The sequence below is a fragment of the Hylobates moloch genome, unplaced genomic scaffold, assembly GCF_009828535.3.
Source record: "Hylobates moloch isolate HMO894 unplaced genomic scaffold, HMol_V3 SCAFFOLD_5, whole genome shotgun sequence".
Classification (NCBI taxonomy): Eukaryota; Metazoa; Chordata; class Mammalia; order Primates; family Hylobatidae; genus Hylobates; species Hylobates moloch.
The window spans coordinates 9,850,982-9,869,642 of record NW_026652280.1 but is presented as its reverse complement, the minus strand read 5'-3'; the positions used below and the strand labels follow the sequence as shown (position 1 = coordinate 9,869,642).

General features: G+C 38.8%; 1 protein-coding gene across 5 annotated transcripts in view; it reads right to left on the bottom strand.

Moving 5' to 3' along the window:
* RTTN (rotatin) overlaps positions 1-18,661 on the bottom strand; it is a 217,094-nt gene that overhangs the window by 6,254 nt on the left and 192,179 nt on the right. For all 5 annotated transcript variants that reach the window (XM_032152076.2, XM_058438269.1, XM_058438270.1 and 2 more), the window contains 3 exons: positions 14,765-14,891; positions 10,781-10,983; positions 7,106-7,373 (listed from right to left, as the gene is read on the bottom strand). In XM_032152076.2, coding sequence (XP_032007967.1) covers positions 7,106-7,373; positions 10,781-10,983; positions 14,765-14,891 — 598 coding nt within the window. The remainder of the gene's footprint in view (positions 1-7,105; positions 7,374-10,780; positions 10,984-14,764; positions 14,892-18,661) is intronic.

Below are 18,661 nucleotides of genomic sequence, written 5' to 3'. Positions count from 1 at the left end.
CTCATGTGCAAAGACACACATAGTCTCAAAACAAAGGCATGGAGGAAGATTTACTAAGCAATTGGCAAGTGGGGGGAAAAAAAAAGCAGAGGTGGCAATCTTACTCTCTAGTAAAAAAGACTTTAAACCAACAAAGATCAAAAAAGAAAAAGAAGGGCATTACATAATGGTAAAGGGATCAATGCAACAAATAGAACTAACTATCCTAAATATATATGCACCCAATACAGGAGCACCCAGATTCATAAAGCAAGTTCTTAGAGACCTACAAAGAGACTTAGACTCACACACAATAATCATAGGAGACTTCAACACCCCACTGTTATGTTAGACACGTCAACAAGACAGAAAATTAACAAGGATATTCAGGACTTGAACTCAACTCTGAGCCAAGCAGACCTAATAGACATCTACAGAACTCTCCACCCCAAATCAACAGAGTATACATTCTTCTCAGCACCACATTGCACTTATTCTAAAACTGGCCACATACTTGGAAGTAAAACACTCTTCAGCAAATGCCAAAGAACTGAAATCATAACAGTCTCTCACAGCACAGTGCAATCAAATTAGAACTCAAAACCACACGACTACATGGAAACTGAACAACCTGCTCCTGAATGACTACTGGGTAAATAACACAATAAATTAGTTCTTTGAAACCAAAGAGAACAAGGACACAATACACCAGAATCTCTGGGACACAGTAAAGCAGTGTTTAGAGGGAAATCTATAGCACAAAATGCTCACAGGTGAAAGGGAGAAAGATCTAAAATCAACACCCTAACATCACAATTAAAAAAACTAGAGAAGCAACAGCAAACAAATTCAAAAGCTTGCAGAAGACAAGAAATAACTAAGATCAGAGCAGAACTGAAGGCGACAGAGACATGAAAAACCCTTCAAAAAAAATCAATGAATCCAGGAGCTGGTTTTTTGAAAAGATTAACAAAATAGATCGCTAGCCAGACTAATAAAGAAGAAAAGAGAGAAGAATCAAATAGACGCAATAAAAAATGATAAAGGGGAGATCACCACTGATCCCACAGAAATATAAACTACCATCAGAGAATAGTATAAACACCTCTATGCAAATCAACTAGAAAATCCAGAAGAAATGGATAAATTCCTGGACACAAGACTAAACTAGGAAGAAGTCGAATCCCTGAATAGATCAATAACAAGTTCTGAAATTAAGGCAATAATTAATAGCCTACCAACCAAAAAAAGCCCAGAACCAGATGGATTCACAGCTGAATTCTACCAGGCGTACAAAGAGGAGCTGGTACCATTCCTTCTGAAACTATTCCAATCAACAGAAAAAGAGGGAATCCTCTCTAACTCATTTTATGAGACCAGCATCATCCTGATACCAAAACCTGGCAGAGACACACACAAAAAAAGAAAATTTCAGGCCAATATCCCTGATGAACATCGATGCGAAAATCCTCAATAAAATACTGGCAAACTGAATCCAGCAGCATGTCAAAAAGCTTATTCACCAAGATCAAGTTGGCTTCATCCCTGTGATGCAAGGCTGGTTCAACACACACAAATCAATAAATGTAATCTACCACATAAACAGAACCAACGAAAAAAACCACACGATTATCTCAACAGATGCAGAAAGACCTTCAAAAAAATTCAACACCCCTTCATGCTAAAAACTCTCAATAAACTAGGTATTGATGCAACATATCTCAAAATAATAAGAGCTATTTATGACAAACCAACAGCCAATATCACATTGAATGGGCAAAAGCTGGAAACATTCCCTTTGAAAACTGGCACAAGACAATGATGCCATCTCTTACCACTCCTATTCAACACAGTATTGGAACTTCTACCAGGGCAAACAGGCAAGAGAAAGAAATAAAGGGTACTAAAATAGGAAAAGGTTCAAGGGCAGGGTCTGTGAGTGTAGCATCTGCTCACTGGTATTGGTTACAGGGCAGCATCTGCTCACTGGTATTGGTTAGAGGGCAGCGTCTGCTCACTGGTATTGGTTAGAGGGCAGCGTCTGCTCACTGGTATTGGTTACAGGGCAGCGTCTGCTCACTGGTATTGGTTAGAGGGCGGCGTCTGCTCACTGGTATTGGTTACAGGGCAGCGTCTGCTCACTAGTATTAGTTACAGCGCAGTGTCTGCTCACTGGTATTGGTTAGAGGGCAGCATCTGCTCACTGGTATTGGTTAGAGGGCAGCGTCTGCTCACTGGTATTGGTTACAGGGCAGCGTCTGCTCACTGGTATTAGTTACAGCGCAGTGTCTGCTCACTGGTATTGGTTAGAGGGCAGTGTCTGCTCACTGGTATTGGTTAGAGGGCAGCGTCTGCTCACTGGTATTAGTTACAGTGCAGTGTCTGCTCACTGGTATTGGTTAGAGGGCAGCGTCTGCTCACTGGTTTTAGTTACAGGGCAGTGTCTGCTCGCTGGTACTGGTTAGAAGGCAGTGTCTGCTCACTGGTACTGGTTAGAGGGCAGCGTCTGCTCACTGATATTAGTTACAGGGCAGCGTCTGCTCACTGGTATTAGACCAACCACAGTGCTAGTGTATTTTAGGAGCTCAATAAATATTCGTTGTGTGAAAGATTCCAGAATAAAATAAACAAAAATTTTGTCTACATAATTCAATTTTTTTATTTTAAGGGATTTTAAATATTTAACAAAAACAAAACAAAAAAAGCTGCTCCCTAAAGTGAACTGGAAATGTGCATCAGGACAATGTGAAAGGCAGGTGCAGTGATGTTTCGGGCACGCTGCAGCCGACTCCCTGAACACCTCATCTGCACTATCTGATGCCCTTTGGTTTTCCTGTATCATAACCTACCCAGAACCAAGCCATGTATGTAGTTTGCAGACACAATTTATCACATGAGGTTACGGCTGCAAGTGCTACTCATTAGGGCACATCAAATGTCCCCTTATTAAATGGGAGGGTGATTTCCTTATGTTCCATCGGAGTAGCATCAAGTGATGTTTTTAAATGTTGTCTCAAACACTCAGAATATATAACTCCTCTCATCTAAGTAAGTTTATAACTCCTTCAACCAGCTGCTATCTCTTAAAGCATTTTTAATAAAGTATTGTGTGTGTGTGTGTGTGTGTGTGTGTGTGTGTGTGTGTGTGTGTGTGTGTGAATTAATGTGGTGGGCCCCTCTGATAATGCAAGTGGATCGACTTTTTTAACAAAACAAATGTTATTGTGAAACATGCATTTAACAAAGCAATAAAACAATTTTGAGTTTAACAAGTAGGTCTGAACTCTCATATAAATATTTAAATAACCTAAAGTGAATATACGGTAGTAAAATGTAAATAATGAGAAAGTATTTTTGAATATTTGAATTGAATATTACCTTAATATAATAATTGAAAATTACCTTAATATAATAATTGAATATTACCTTCTTAATATAATTGGTTTAATTATAAGTTTAGGGATGTCAGTCTGGTAATTACAGTGAGTTGTCAGTTATGGTGACATTAATGTCTTAGAAAAGTTCTTAAAGTTTTTACTCATCATTTCTTCAAATATTTCCTCTCCCATTCTCCTAGGACACTTCACTAAACACAAAGACTGTCTTGATATATCTGCTGTGTCACTTACCTTTGATTCTTTTAAACCTTTCTCATCTTTTTAGCTTTCTCTGCTGCATTCTGGATAATATTTTTCTAATTTATCTTCTAATTCCTAAGTTCTCTGCTATACCTAACTTGCTGTCAGACATGTATATTAAGTTTTCAATTTTGGCTACTGAAGTTCTAGATTACTGTTGTAAAACAGAACTTCCTACAATCATGGAAATATTTATATCTTGCTATTTAATAAGATAGCCACTAGCCACATGTAGTGAGTACAATTGAATAATTTTAATTAGTTTAAATTTAAATAGCTACATGTGGCTGATTATCATACTGCACAGTAAAGTTCTTGAAGTTCTGTTTGGTTCTTTTCAAATATTTCAACTTGTCAGTTTCCCATTTCCTAAAATTTTCAAGCTTGTCATTTATTTATCTAAATATGGTATAATTAAAGTTATTTTTAAACTCGTGCTTTGTAATTCCCATATTCAAAGTCTGGGCAGATAAGCTGGTATTTTTATCCTTCTGCTGTTTCTTACTACATGTTGCCATGTCTCCTAATGTGCTTGATTATCTCTAACTTTGTACTGGTTAATAATGCTTTTGAAAAATTATTTGTAGAGGTTCCCTGAGGCCCCGTATGAACTTGTTTTTCATCCATCACCAAGGCAGTTTGCTTTCTGCTAAGTACCCAGAGGCACCATCAATTGAAGACACCTCGAGCCAAGTTCACAGCCAACTTTGGGTGAAGAGCCCTATCAGAAGCAGTCTGTAGTACCCATTCTCACATTTTTTTTTCCTTTACAGTCTCCTTCATGAAGTTTGGGAAACCAACTTATTTCTGACTCATCCATCTATTAAGAGAATGGTTCTTTGTAGGTACAGCTTAATACAGGCAGGACAGCCAGTAAGAATCCCCACTTTGGGGAATCGCAGCTTCTGTACTCTCACCCCTCAATACTCCTCAACAAAAGCCAAGCATACAATCTTGGCAAATGCACTTGGGGCAAAATAATTTTCTATATAATTCTTACTTGGGGCAAGACTTTCAATCAAAACTGGACTGGAAGTTTCTCACTATCTTTTCAGTTTTTTTATTATTTTGAGGTGCATTTTAATATAGCCTGTCTAGCATGTTATTGTTGTTTTCAGAGGAGACTTAGTCTGGCATTACCAGAAACAAGGAATGTTCCAGATCTTTTTTTGGAGATGGAGTCTCACTCTGTTGCCTAGGCTGGAGTGCAGTGGTGCGATCTTGGCTCACTGCAACCTCCGTCTCTCTGGTTCAAGCAATTCTCCTGCTGGGGACTACAAGGTGCCTGCCATCATTCCTGGCTAATTTTTGTATTTTTAGTAGAGGCAGGGTTTCACGATGTTGGCCAGGCTGGTCTCGAACTCTTGACCTCAAATGATCCACCCACCACGGCCTCCCAAAGTGCTGGGATTACAGTTATGAGCCACCATGCCAAGCCCCAGATCTATTTTTACCAGCAAGGTCAAGCTCCACTGCACACTCCACTCCTGACCATTTAAACCAGATGTGTGGGTGCTATCGATCAGAGGCAGCCTTTCCTGGGAGACTTTTAAGCTGGCTGCCTCTGCTAAGGCCTCCTCTGTAGATCCCCAAGTGGAAAGAGAGGCATAGCCTGTGACATCCCTTTATAGTTTCACACAGAAACTGCACAGCTGATGTCTCTTATCTTACCCCTGCCTGAAAAGCCCACTGATCTCTAGTCTGTGGGGTAGGGGAAGCTTCTCACCAAAGTTTATCCATCTGCTTTAAGCTAATGAAGGAGAAAAAGCATTGCTGACTACAAAGAAATGCTAAAAATAATTCTAGAGGGGTCTAGAAGTGGAAAATGCAGACTTCTCTCCTTCAGTTCTCAAAAAGCTTGACCTTTTTCCAACTCTCAATAATAAACTGGAGTAAGTAGTCCCCAAAGAAAAAAAAATCATTCTAAGAAAGGTGAATAAACAATATCAGATGTTACTGAGTAGCTGCTATATACCAAGATGGTCACAAACCCTTCACAGGCTCTCTCATTGCCCTGAGGAGGGATTATCATTACCCTCATTTTACAAATGTGAGGGCTGAAGCAGATACAGTGGGAGAGGATGGAAATAAAACCAGTGATGTATATCACACAGCAACAGAGAACGCAGCATCAGCACAGCAGCCACCGGAAGGCAGAGTGCAAAATCCACAGTAAGGTTAGGTCTGGAACAAGCTAACTGAACTTTAAACATCTTTCTATATCATATCTAGCAGTTGATTATCAGAATGCTTATCAGAAAAACAGAATCACAACTATATACACCACAAAATGTAAGAACAATCATTTTCGTACACTTAGAAAACCCTTGATTTCACAGAAAAATGCCTCTGAGAAAAGTTTCAGTGAAAAACATGAAAGAACAAGAGAATGAATCTATCTTAAACATTTATCACGTACCAGAAATAGTGCTAGGCACTTTATGTGTGTTCATAAACTGATTCTTAACCAAACCAAGAAGAGTGGGCTTCTTTGATAGATGAAGAAGCTAGGCCCAGCGAGGCTGCACCAGGTGACGCTGGAGTGATGCCCTGGCGCTGGCATTCAAGACCAGGTGTATAGGGGTCTGGAGTCCACCTTCTGTTTTTCACCAGAACACATGTCTTTTATAAAACTCACTCCCCATGAAATTCACACACTCCTCACAGAGATAACACATGGTTGCAGAAAAAGATCTTCCCGATTCTTTTTGCTTCAATTTTTTTCTGAATCCTTACCAATCCTCGCCTCCATCTGTCCTACATCTCAGAGAATGAAGTCTCTGCGAGGCTAACTGCACCATCTGATCTCAAGCCCTGAACTCTCTCCCGTCTGCTTAGGATCTCTCTCAATCATCAAATATTTATTGAGTGCTCGCTAGTTGCAGGCACAATTCTAGGTGCTACACATAAACAAACAAAGCAGACAAAAACCTCCTGACCCCGTAAGAGCTTACCTTCTAGTGTGGGAAGACTAGGAATAGACAGATACGTGAAACACATAGTCTATCAGATGGTGATAATACTATGGAGGGAAATAAAACCAGGAAAGGAAATAGTGAGGAGGAGGACAGAGAAGGCAGAAAGAAGGGGTTGGGGGCTATTATATTAACACATGGTTCTGGAGAGGCTTCATTAACATAGTAGCATTTGCTTGAAGATGCAGAGGAGGGGAGCCAGAGTTAGAGGAAGAGCAAGGAGAGAGGAGAGGGAGCAGAAGGTAAGGCCAGGGAGCCCTCGTCCACAGCTCCCCTTCCTCCAGGTGTCCAGTACGTGCACTGGAATGACATGATTTGCTAACCTCAGGAGACTCCTGGAAGCCCACGGAAGGCTGAAGCCATGCCTGATTCATTCCCATGCCTTCCACAGTGCCTTGAACACAGTGGGTGCTTAATAAATGCCTAGAAAATTATTTATAAAATTATTTGGTGTTGACCTGGACAGTCTATGAATAACTACATATATAAATGTATGTGTGTGTGAATACTTACCATTAGCCAGGATCTTGGGTTTATTAGCAGGACTGAAGCAAACATTATGAAAGATAAGAAGAGGCAATAAAGGGCTGCTCTTGTGCTTGTATTTGCTCATCTCTGTTAGTAAGTCCAGACAGCCATCAAGCCTCAGAATCATTTGTTGCCCATCTTCTCCAAATGATATATTCAGGAGTAACTTCAACCAGAGAATAGTCAAATTACTGAGATGTTTATTTCCTCCTTTTGGCAATGCTAGAGAGAGGAAGTTCTGTAAGAAGTTACTCTGTGGATAAATAGAGAGAATATTATTTTCTTCTCATCTTTTTCATTGTTTTCCTAGTCCCTTGGTGACCAATTAACTAACATTCTGATATACTCTTCCCCTACATTAATTTCTCCTTCTTTCTAATACCTTCTGAATACTCCATCTACATTATTTCCAAGTATAAGTGAAAAAGGTAAGGAGAACAAAATAGTGCTCAAGTTTTAATTCCTGCTAATTATTTCCTCATGATGGATGAAATATACTATAGTTAACTCTTAATTATTTAGAACTGATAATTAAGTTTGGAGATTATTTCAGGGCTCTTGAGTTTTCTCTTCTCTCTGCCTTCTGGTGATTTTGCTATTCATTAAAAGCTACCCTATGGAAGGAAAAAAGGCAAAAATCCAAATCAGTCTTGAATACTAGTTAACAACTCTGGAAGTAGTGAGGGTATTTTGAATCATTGTAGCTACAGGTGTTGTTGTTGTTTTTATCAAATCTATAGATACATCTTACATTCACTTTATCCCAGGTACTTATCATTACAAGTAAGAATTTCTGATGGCTACAGGTCATTCTATTATGCTTACAGATGAGAAGCTCTATTATTTGAACTGTAAGAGTCTTTTCAACCTCCAAATAAAGCCCCTTCTACAAAACCCCACCAAACCCTTAACTATAAGATAATAAATTATTGCTTAGACTAATCTATATGCAAAGCATAAAAGTGCTGCATCCAGCTGCAGCCCATGGCAGCATGGAAACCACAGTTAGGTGGACATTTTAGAAATGAAATGCAATCACTTAACTTTTATGATTGCACAGAATAACTCTTCTCTCTCTCTGTTTAAATCGACTCCAGTTTATCTCTTAGGCTTTCCTAGACCAAAATCAAGATGTTGGCTTTAATCTATAAAATACACTTAAAGTTTTTATACAAAAGGACTCTCTAACTGCAGAGGACATTTACAGGAAGCTGGGTCAAGCACTCTTATCATGTTTCTTATGTACTAATTCAACCTATTTCCTAACGTTTACTCACATTCTTTCTATAAAGTTAATACAGAGACAATTAGGAGAAAGACAATCCATGGTATACATATTGCAAGAAACTTTTAGTGTCGCTAGAATGTCAAAGATGCAATTTATCATACTGTGTTTAGAACTTTTGCATTTTTATTCATAAGTGAAAATGGTCTATAATTTTGGTCTACAATTTTCTGGGTTGTACTATTGTCAGGATTTAGTATTAAAGTTGGTCAAGGTTCATAAATTTATTAGGGAGTTTTTTCTGTACCTTTCTATAAGTTGTAATTATTGAAATAACATAGAAACTCTGATAAAATAATTAGCTATTCAGATGTGAAATCACTTGTGCCTGATATCTTTTTAATAATAAATTTTAAAATTTGCTTCCAAAAAAAAAGAGAATGAAATGAGCTACAGAAATATTATCAACATTACCCACACAATAAGTAAACTGTAAAATTACATGCCCACTTTCAGCTGCATTTGCTGTCACTCACACCTACTCTCAGCCAAACTGACAGTTTTTAGATTCAACCCTTGCTGGGTTTGGGACTGAAAAGGGTGATAAAGTAGATGTCAGTGCTCTCAAATGTAAATGTGCTGTGGGTGTGGGCACTCCTTTTTTTTTTTTTTTGCTGCTTCTAAAGATGTTTTCAGACAATTTCCTACACCAGGTAGAATATGTAGAGATGTATACCATGGTAGAAAAAAAAAAAAAAAGGATATTTCAGAGCCTGAGCTGTACAATAGCACCTGCTGCATTTTCTGCATCCTATAGATGAGTAATGAAGAAGTAGAAATGTTAAGTGTCTGGGCTCATTATTACTTAATGCAGCAGAGGAAGTCTCAGGCATTTCCTAATTAGAGCAGAGGAAAAAAGACTTGATTAATCCGTCCCTGGAAAGAGAGTCTGATCACACTTCATCAAAATATTCTTAAGGATAGCACTAGAATAACAGATTAAGAGTTGAACATATCTTAGAGATTATTTTGTTTAACCCAAATGAAGCTGAAAGAGAATAGGTCTCCAGCTCAAAGTCACACACCAGAATCGAGATTGGCACCTTACATTCCTTCTGGGTGCTCCCACTTAGCTTCCCACCAACATGCTCTATAACGAAGTGGTGGAAAGCGCTGCCCCCGCTCTGCTCTCACATATGCAGAATCTCTCATTCTTATGGATGCTAATCACATATATCCAGTTCAAGAGAATGTCTCATTTTGGAAATGATGCATGTATATGAATACATATATGAAGAAAATATATTCAAATACATACACATATATGACACACATGACCATATACATGAAGAAAATATCCAGCCATGTGCTGGTAAATAAACTGATTGTGGTGAGGGTAGAAAAGATCCATGATTTGTACAGTTCGCTGAATTACATGGTGTGATACGCCCACTGTGGCTGATTTCAAAGTAACAATGTAATATCAACTGGAATTTTTATAAAATTCCTGCGAATTTCAGATGACACTCATGAGTCAGTAGGAGGCTGGCTCCAACATGCCACTGAAAACATCTTTCCTTGGTAAGACTGATCTTTCCATTTCCTTAGAACAACCGATCTTTCTATTTATGTGGTGATAACAAAGTATCTTCTGAGGAGTTCAGGGAGAAGAAACAGTAGAGGAAAAGGAGACTCAATTCTTATAAATGCTCTCAACTTTTGCAATTTATCTTGGCCTTCAAGTAAAAGAAATGGAAACACTCAAATTACAATACTAGTAAGTAATATATAATCTGATTACATTCAAATCTGAAGGGATTTCCCCAATTAGGGATTCTGTTTATACACATCTAAATAAAGAATCTAAGTGCATATGTGTACTAGAATTTATTTAACTCATTACATCCCTTTTAAATTACCTTAAGTTAAAATCAGTGATGAGAAGTCTAGCTTGGGAACTGGAATCCTAGAGAACTCATAAAATTGCTTAATATGCCATAAGGAAGTTAAGTCTAACTGGGGGAAGTAGGCTGTGATTTCATAAACCATTTTGTCAATGAAATTAAACTGAAATTGTTACTGTTCAATTTGGTCTGTTTAAAGACCAATATATTACTTTTATTATCTCCAATAAATGTAAGACAGCTATCTTTCTAAAACCCTCATCATTGAGAATGATAAAATACAATCCGAAAGCTAAGAAGATACATGAGAAGGAAATGGTATGACTCTACTCTAGCTCCTGTCCCTCTGCACGTGCCATCTATCAACTGGCTTTAAACAAAGTGAACCTCTTAACCCTTTTATGATCCTTTAAAATAAAATGCCTCAAAATCATAATATATTAATCTTAGAAACTGAGTTGTAAACTTTCGATTGGAAAGATTATTTCACTGAGTACCCTTTTAAGATATGTGGGGAGTTTAAGTGCTTACCTTCTGAATTACTCCTTTACAGTCATGCGACAAGGCCAGGTTTGAAAGAAGCAGAAAAACCATCTGCTGAACCATGGTGTTCTCCAGTGGCATTTGGGAAGCCAATTTTAGGATACACAGCATCAGAGAGTTGCTCACGGCTCCTCTATGTGTAGCTTGAACAGGCTGTGGTCCACAACTTGACCAACAAAGAGAACTGCAACCTTCAAAAATAACAGCCTATCACAATGTCTTCTCAGTTTCCCTGTTTAGTTTTTGAAGACACTAAGTGGCAAAGCATATCTGTCTAACAAAATGACTTGGCCATTAACCTGTGAACTGCAAATTAGCAATGGAAGCTAATGTTGGTGTCTACATTCAACCTAATAGATATACTGTCCTCACTGAGGGCCTAATTATCTCAATAAAGCACTTGAAGACACCAGGTTTATTTTTTAAAAAAGAATAAAATAAGCATACTAGGGTTTTTAATAGTTCCTAAAGAAAACATCTAAATAAAGGCCTGTGTAAAGGAACAGAATTTTAGAAATGGGAGATAACTTGTCTAATGCCTTCATTTTGCATAACATACAAATAAGGAACATAATATCTCTGGGAAAGGGGACAGAACAAATACTATTTTCTATATTTGGTCAACAAAGATATGGAGCTCAGAAAAGCCAGTTTGTTGCTCAAGGTCACACAGCTTAGCATGGCAGGAGCCAAAAGTGGCATCTACAGGCTTTCCTGGGTCCAGTGTTTCTCAGGAAATTAAGTAACTGAATGACACTTATTGAGGGAGAAAAAAAAATTAGAAATACATTTTAATGTTAAATCAATAAGACTGTATTATACGTAAACCTAAGGTATAATTGACTTGTGAAAGTTCATACGAGGAGGCCAACTTAAGTATAAATTGATCAGAATCAAATACATTCTGTAAAAGAAACTCACAAAACATGAGTAAACAAACAAAAGATATACTAGCGGAGCTGGAAAATGCACTGAAAGGAGACATTCCCACCAGACCCAAGGAACGGAGAAAGTTAACAGCACAAAATAAAGGCAAGGACAATCCTCTACACATATGCTTCGATGACAGTTCAAGTTCAAGAGCTTGAAGGTCTGTTTATATCTCTTTGTGCTGACTGGAGACAGCCTGAGTTGGGTATCGAAATGGACAGCTCCAGAGGTGTCGATGATTCAAAGGAATAAGCCATCATCAGCATCTGGCAGTAACTAGATGGGCTCTTAACTGTTTTGAGTTCCAGTCCCTTCTCTGTATAACCTTTGATATTCAGAGACCCCAGTTGCTGGGCTACTGAGTGTTGTTAGAAGAAAGCACAAAAACTTGCTAACTAGTCAAATTTTAATTTATGACCATAAATTTTAAATGGGTATTTAACACTGCCAGCAATCCTACTTTGCTTCTCTAGTGTGTTTACTTTCCTTCCTCTAAAAACAGCTACTTCACACTTTCTCCTCTTCTCACATCACCTCTACTCCTTGTGTTTGCTCATTCTTAGTGGTCAGTGTTCTCTCCTAAATGAAGAAAGCAGAAGTATTCAAAATGGGAATTTTCTCATCATTCCCATCAAGTCTACCAGCCTTCCTAAATCCACATCCTTCCTCTCAGCCTTCCTTCTGCTTCTGTTAGCTGTGCTCTAGCTCTCACCTCTCTTATCCTCTCAGACTGAACTCTTACCTGCACTCTTTCCTGCACCTCATTCTCCCAATCCCTTAAGTTAATAAACATGCCTTAAAAACATACATTTTTAAAAACGAGCAAAAACCCTTCCCTTGACTCCACATCTGTCTCTTGCTGTTGCTCCATTTCTTTGTCCTCTTAAGAGTAGAACATTTTGGAAAAGCTGTCTGCTCTACTTCTTCATCTTCTCTCCTCAACTCACACTAAGTAGGTTTCTGTTCCGGCACTGCATTAAAATTACCCTCAAGGTCCAAAAGAACATCAGTACTGCTAAGTCCAATGGCCATTGTTTCTATCCTCACTTTAGTAGAATTTTCTATAGCATTCCACACAACTGAGCATGCCATTCTCTGACTTTCTGTGACCGTGCACTGTTATCTCATTGGCTGCTCCTTCTCTTTTTTTTCTGCTGGTTTCTCACCTTTTGATTAACTCCAAATGTTGACGTGCCTTAGAACTTGGTCATGGGTTTCTGCTTCTCCATCTACACATCCTCCCTGGGTAATCGCAAACAGCCACATGGCTTTAAATACAATCTATATGACAATGACTCCTGTGGTAGCCAGCCTCCAAGATGGTCCCAGTGGCCCCTGCCTCTGTACCAGGGTTGGGTATGTGTGACCCACAGGAGCTAGGAGTGCTGTTCAGTTACTTCTGAGACTGGATTATAAGAGACTATAACTTCTGCCCTCAACCCACTCATTGTGGGTCGTCTGAGACAGCCCTAAGTAGCAAGGAATTGAGGCTCCCATAGTCACACTGGATCCTCTATCCCAGTTAAGACTTCAGATGATTGCAGAGACTCTGAGCGAGGACCACCCAGATTAGCCATTCCCAGATTCCCGAGCCACAGAAGCCGTGGCATAATGAAATGATTGATGTTTGCAGATGCTAAATTTTAGAGTAATTTCTTTTGTAGCAACAAATAACTAATAATATTCCCAACATTTTAAATCTTCAAACTTACCTCTACTCTCCATTGAATTCAACTCCAGCTTACTATTTTCACCTGAGTGAATATCAACACCTCAGACTTAACAAGACCAAACAGAACTCTTGATTCCTACTACTTTCTCACTTCAAGTCTGCTTCTTTTAAATCTTCCCCATTTTAGTAAATGGCACTACTGTGCACTCAGGCTCATTTCTCCAAATGAAGTTCACCCCGGACACCTTTTTTTCCTTCCTACCTCCCACAACAGGTATCCTTGACTCTACCTTTGAGCTATATACTGAATCTGTCTACTTCTCTCAATCTCTCCAGCTACCACTCAAGCCCAAGCTACCATTATATCTCCATGACAAGTCTCCCTGCTTCTAGACTTGCTCCCAATCATCCATTCTCCACATACCACCCAGGGTAATTTTTCTTTTCTTTTCTTTTCTTTTCTTTGTGAGACAGAGTCTCACTCTGTTGCCCCGGCTGGAGTATAGTGGCATGATCTCGGCTCACTGCAACCTCTGCTTCCTGGGTTCAAGTGATTCTCCTGCTTCAGCCTCCTGAGTAGCTGGGACTATAGGCATGCACCATCATGCCTGGCTAATTTTTGTCTTTTTAGTAGAGACAAGGTTTCCTCATGTTGGCCAGGCTGGTCTGCAACCCCAGACTGGGTCTCCCGAAGTGCTGGCATTACAGGCATGAGCCACCTCACCCAGCCTAATCTTTCTTAAACACAAATTAAATCATGCCACTCACCAGCTTACAACTGCCAATATCATCCTGTTACACTCACATAAAAATCCAAACTCCCTACTCTGGCCCCTGAGGCCCTACATGACCTGTCCTCCTATCTCATTTCAGATCACTCTCACCAGAACTCACAATGCACAGCCCACCACAGGCTCTTGATAAAACATCTATCGAGTGCATGAGCAAAAGAGGAGCCCTAGTGATATCAAGCATCACCAGACCAACTGTTCTGAGAACTAACTTTCAACATGCCAGTCTCCTGCTCTAGAATCTATAAGAAGTTCAAACCTTCACCTGAATTTTGAGGCCCTACATCGTAATTTTTATCCTCTCGATTTTCCTACTAAACTCAATTTCCCACTGCCAGATAATCAGACCAGTCCTCCCTCTCTATTCCCTGCACTGCCAATGACTCTTTCATGTCAACACACTAAAATATCTGTCTGCTCTCATAATACCTACGAGAAAGTTTGCCTTTGCCCATCATATCCTCAATAAATCAGAGAAATACTTCAAAATAGGTATTAGTTTTTCCAGTCCACCTTAACAACATATATAAAACTAGTATTTTGGTATATTATTGAAAGGCAGTATTGGATCCTATTTACCATTTGGAAAATTTGCAGTATAGACACAAAGGAGCTGCAGAGAAATTTGCATCAATGAATCATCTATCAAAATCCAGGGCCAGAGAGAGTGCAAGACAGGGACAAGGTGAGCTTCAAGAGCTGCTTCCTGTTGAAGGAAGGGGAAAAGACAGCATTAGTCTGAATATACAACATTAAAATCAAAACAACAACAAAAAGCCACCAACATAAGACACAAGGAGAACCCTGTGATGGCTTCAGCATCCTGCCCCAGCCCCACTGGGCTCCACACATGGCTGCCCTGACCACGAGCCTGACTAATCTCAGGAAGTCCCTTCAACACCAGGGTGGTTAAGATGTACCACTAAGGTAGGAAGCATAGAAAATAGCCTTTGTAACATGTAAATTAAACAGCAAAGTGATATCTCACAACACTGAATAAATTCCTGTAAATGCTATGAAATGGCCAAGAAGTGAGAATTTCTGATTAAGTAAACATTCTCATCAACTCTGAGTCCTCTTTGCCCACCCTCTCTCCCTCTCTTTCTCTCTCTCTCTCTGTGTGTGTATGTGTGTATATACTCAAAGTAAATTAGGTTTTGAGTAATTTGAATATATAAAATTCAGTCTAAATATTATGATAAATCGATAAATTCTGAAGTAACTCAGAGTCTTTATTACAAAGATCAGTTACCCCAGGACAATACTGCAGATAAAATATAGCTGTTTAAGTGCAGCAATATCTGTTTTAAATGAACAAGAATTCCGAGGTAATTTGTAGACCCATGTTTATGCACGTGAGCATGCACATAAATACACACACAATTTCACATAGCATCAAGTGGCAGAAGAGAAGTGATTCCCAATGTTCAACACTCTCCGTAAGCACTGAAGTCATTCCCAGTGCTCTCTCTAAAGTTCTTCCCATGTTCACCACTCTCTGTGGCATACAGCCCTCCATCTGCAGCAGATGACCTTGTTTACTATTTCACAGAGAAGACAGAAACGATTAGGTACAAATTCCTTTATCTACTCTGCCATTCTGTCCACATAGTTTATCTGTATTTTCATCCATTCATCCTTCCTGTCTGCCTGGTAGTGACAAAGAGGTGTTCCACTTCTTGCCTGCCAGAGATTGATACATCTATCTGTGTTCTGAAACACAGCTCTTCCTGCCTCCTCAGGGATCTTAATCCACCAGTTAGTTCTCCTCTTGCTATCTCTTAAACAACTCGTCCCCAATTTGCTCATTTCTGTGCCTGTATTCAAGTAGAAACAAACATACTCATTTCATCTTATATGTCCTAAATTATTAATGCCACTCTTCATGACCAAACTTCTACATTACTATTACTGTAATTTCCCTGTCTCACATTTAATCTTTAGCTCATTTCCATTTATTTTCTGCCCTGATGATTCTATTGGGGCCACTCCTACTTTTGTGGTTGCCAACAACGCTTAAGCACTGTGGCATTTGCTATATGTCTCTTAATTTCCATGCTGCTGCTCTATCTTGGATCATTTCTGATAGAGTCTGGATATTTGTCCCTGCCCAAATCTCATATTGAATTGTAATCCCCAGTGCTAGAGGTGAGGCCTGGTGGGAGGTGTTTATATCTTAGGGGCGGATTCCTCATGGCTTGGTGCTTTCCTCAAGACAGTGAGTAATCTCATGAGATCTGGTCATTTAAAAGTGTGTGGCATCTCCTCGCCAGCTCTCTTACTCTTGCTCCAGTTCTAGTAATGTGATGTGCCTATTCACCTTTTGCCTTCTTGTCATGATTGGAAGCTTCCTGAGGCCTCCCCAGAAGCAGATGCCACTGTGCTTCCTGTATAGCCTGCAGAACTGTGAGCCAATTAAACCTCTTTTCTTTAATAAGTTACCTAGTCTCAGATATTTCTTCACAGCAAGGCAAGAATGGCCTAATGCAATCTCCAAATTCCTTCTCCAGTATTCCCTTCTCAGCCGTTTTCTGCCCTCTCTTAAATGTTCCTATTTTCCAAACATATGACCTTGGTTTTCATTACATACTTTCTTGGGAAATTTCATCAATGACAGTGAGGACCACAAACACCATCTACACATTGATAACTCCTAATATCCCCACCTTGTATCACCCCTTAGAGTCCCAGACCCATAAAATCTGTGGGCCACAAGCCATTTTTCACCAGGATGCCCCAAAGACTCTTGAGGCTAGCACGTGCAAGCATGAATATCGGGTCTCTCACACCTGTGCTCTGCTCTATCATGCACTCTTAATGCATGATAATGTAGCAGCTTAAACTGGAGTTTGGAAGTCATTCTACATTCCTCCTCTTCTCAAATGCCTCAAATTTACTCCCTACCCTCCTTCTCCTTTCTACCTGCTCAACTTAAGGTGTCATCATCTCTTGTTTGAACTATGACAGTCCCCTCTGTCTAACCTTGTCCACTGTTTAATTCATTTACCTCACAGCCACCATGATCCTTCCAGTATGAAAACCCCTTAATGTTATGCATATGCAAACAGCAGGGTGGGGTGGCAGTGGGTGACCTGGTGAATTACCCAATAGTGGCCAACTATTAATAATGAGAACATGCCATACACCTGATAAAAGCTAAAACTGAAATTAACAATCTCTACCTCCATAAGATTATATTTACACTCAAGGATAATCTAAATATTCTTTGGATTTACTTCTTATTAAACAACTTAGAAATACAGAAATGCTTTGACTCATTGAGATATTACACTTTTATAAATGGCTAATGTGATACAAATTGAGCACAATATTTGTAACTAGTATCCAGGTTAGCATTTCATAAATCTTTATAGGTAGATCCCACATGTAAAGTATTCCAGAGTATTTCCCTGAATAAGGTGTCATGAATGAATATTAACTGCACACACACATGAAATTTATATATTTACATATACACATGAATACTGACTGTACATCCAGTCACAAGCATAATAAGCATGAAGGAATCATTAAGTTTATTAATGGCACTTTTGTTTGAGAAAAAGTTCATATAAATTCACATATAGGGAATTTTAATAAATTGTATAAATAAATACTTAATTTCCATCAAACTACTCTGAAATATAAATTGTGAGTCATGCATCTGGCTTTTTAACATCGCTTAAGGAATAAGTGTGTTCAACATGTCCATTTTCCAGATGTGGTATTGTTTTTCCAGTTGTGCTCTTACCACAAATAAGAGCAAAACAGGTAAAAATTTATAAGGCAATAAAAGCTTCTATAATTTATCTTTGCTTTCTATATTAAAGCTTTAATTTAGTATTTTTTAAAATTTTATTGTCATGGCCAGCTTTTATAAAGAATAATCTAGTATTTCTGCATTAAAGCATTAATCTAGTATTTCAAAAGTGTTGTAAAACTATAGACAAAGCAAATCAGAGTGTTCAAAAGATTATATCCTCTATAGTAGTACTGATACAATGGTTTGAAACTTCATCAATGCTTACAAAGCAAAACATCTCAGTGATTTTTAGACAGAAGGGCTGTGTAAATGGTCACAGGGAGTCAGCAGAGCTAGAAGAAACTTCCTCTTGGTGGATGTGGCCACACTAGGTAGCAGCTCTAACTATCTTCTCCTTTGAAGCAGGAAACTCTTCATCTTCTTTCCTTATAGATACAGATAGCTTCACTTATTTCCTTGAAGAGTTGTTTTGACAACCCGTTTTGAAACAATCTACCTTATAAGACACATCCAGCCATTCATTCCATACCCAAAACATTTAAAATGCCTAAGAGTACAGAATGAGGCTGAAGTTTGTGAAGTTAAAGTTTCAATGATAAATCAAAACACTGATATACACAAGAAATGTAATCAGTGTTGATGAATAACGATCAGATACACATATTTCTGACAATTAACACTGAGTTTAAGGACCAATCAACTGTGTGTCTAAA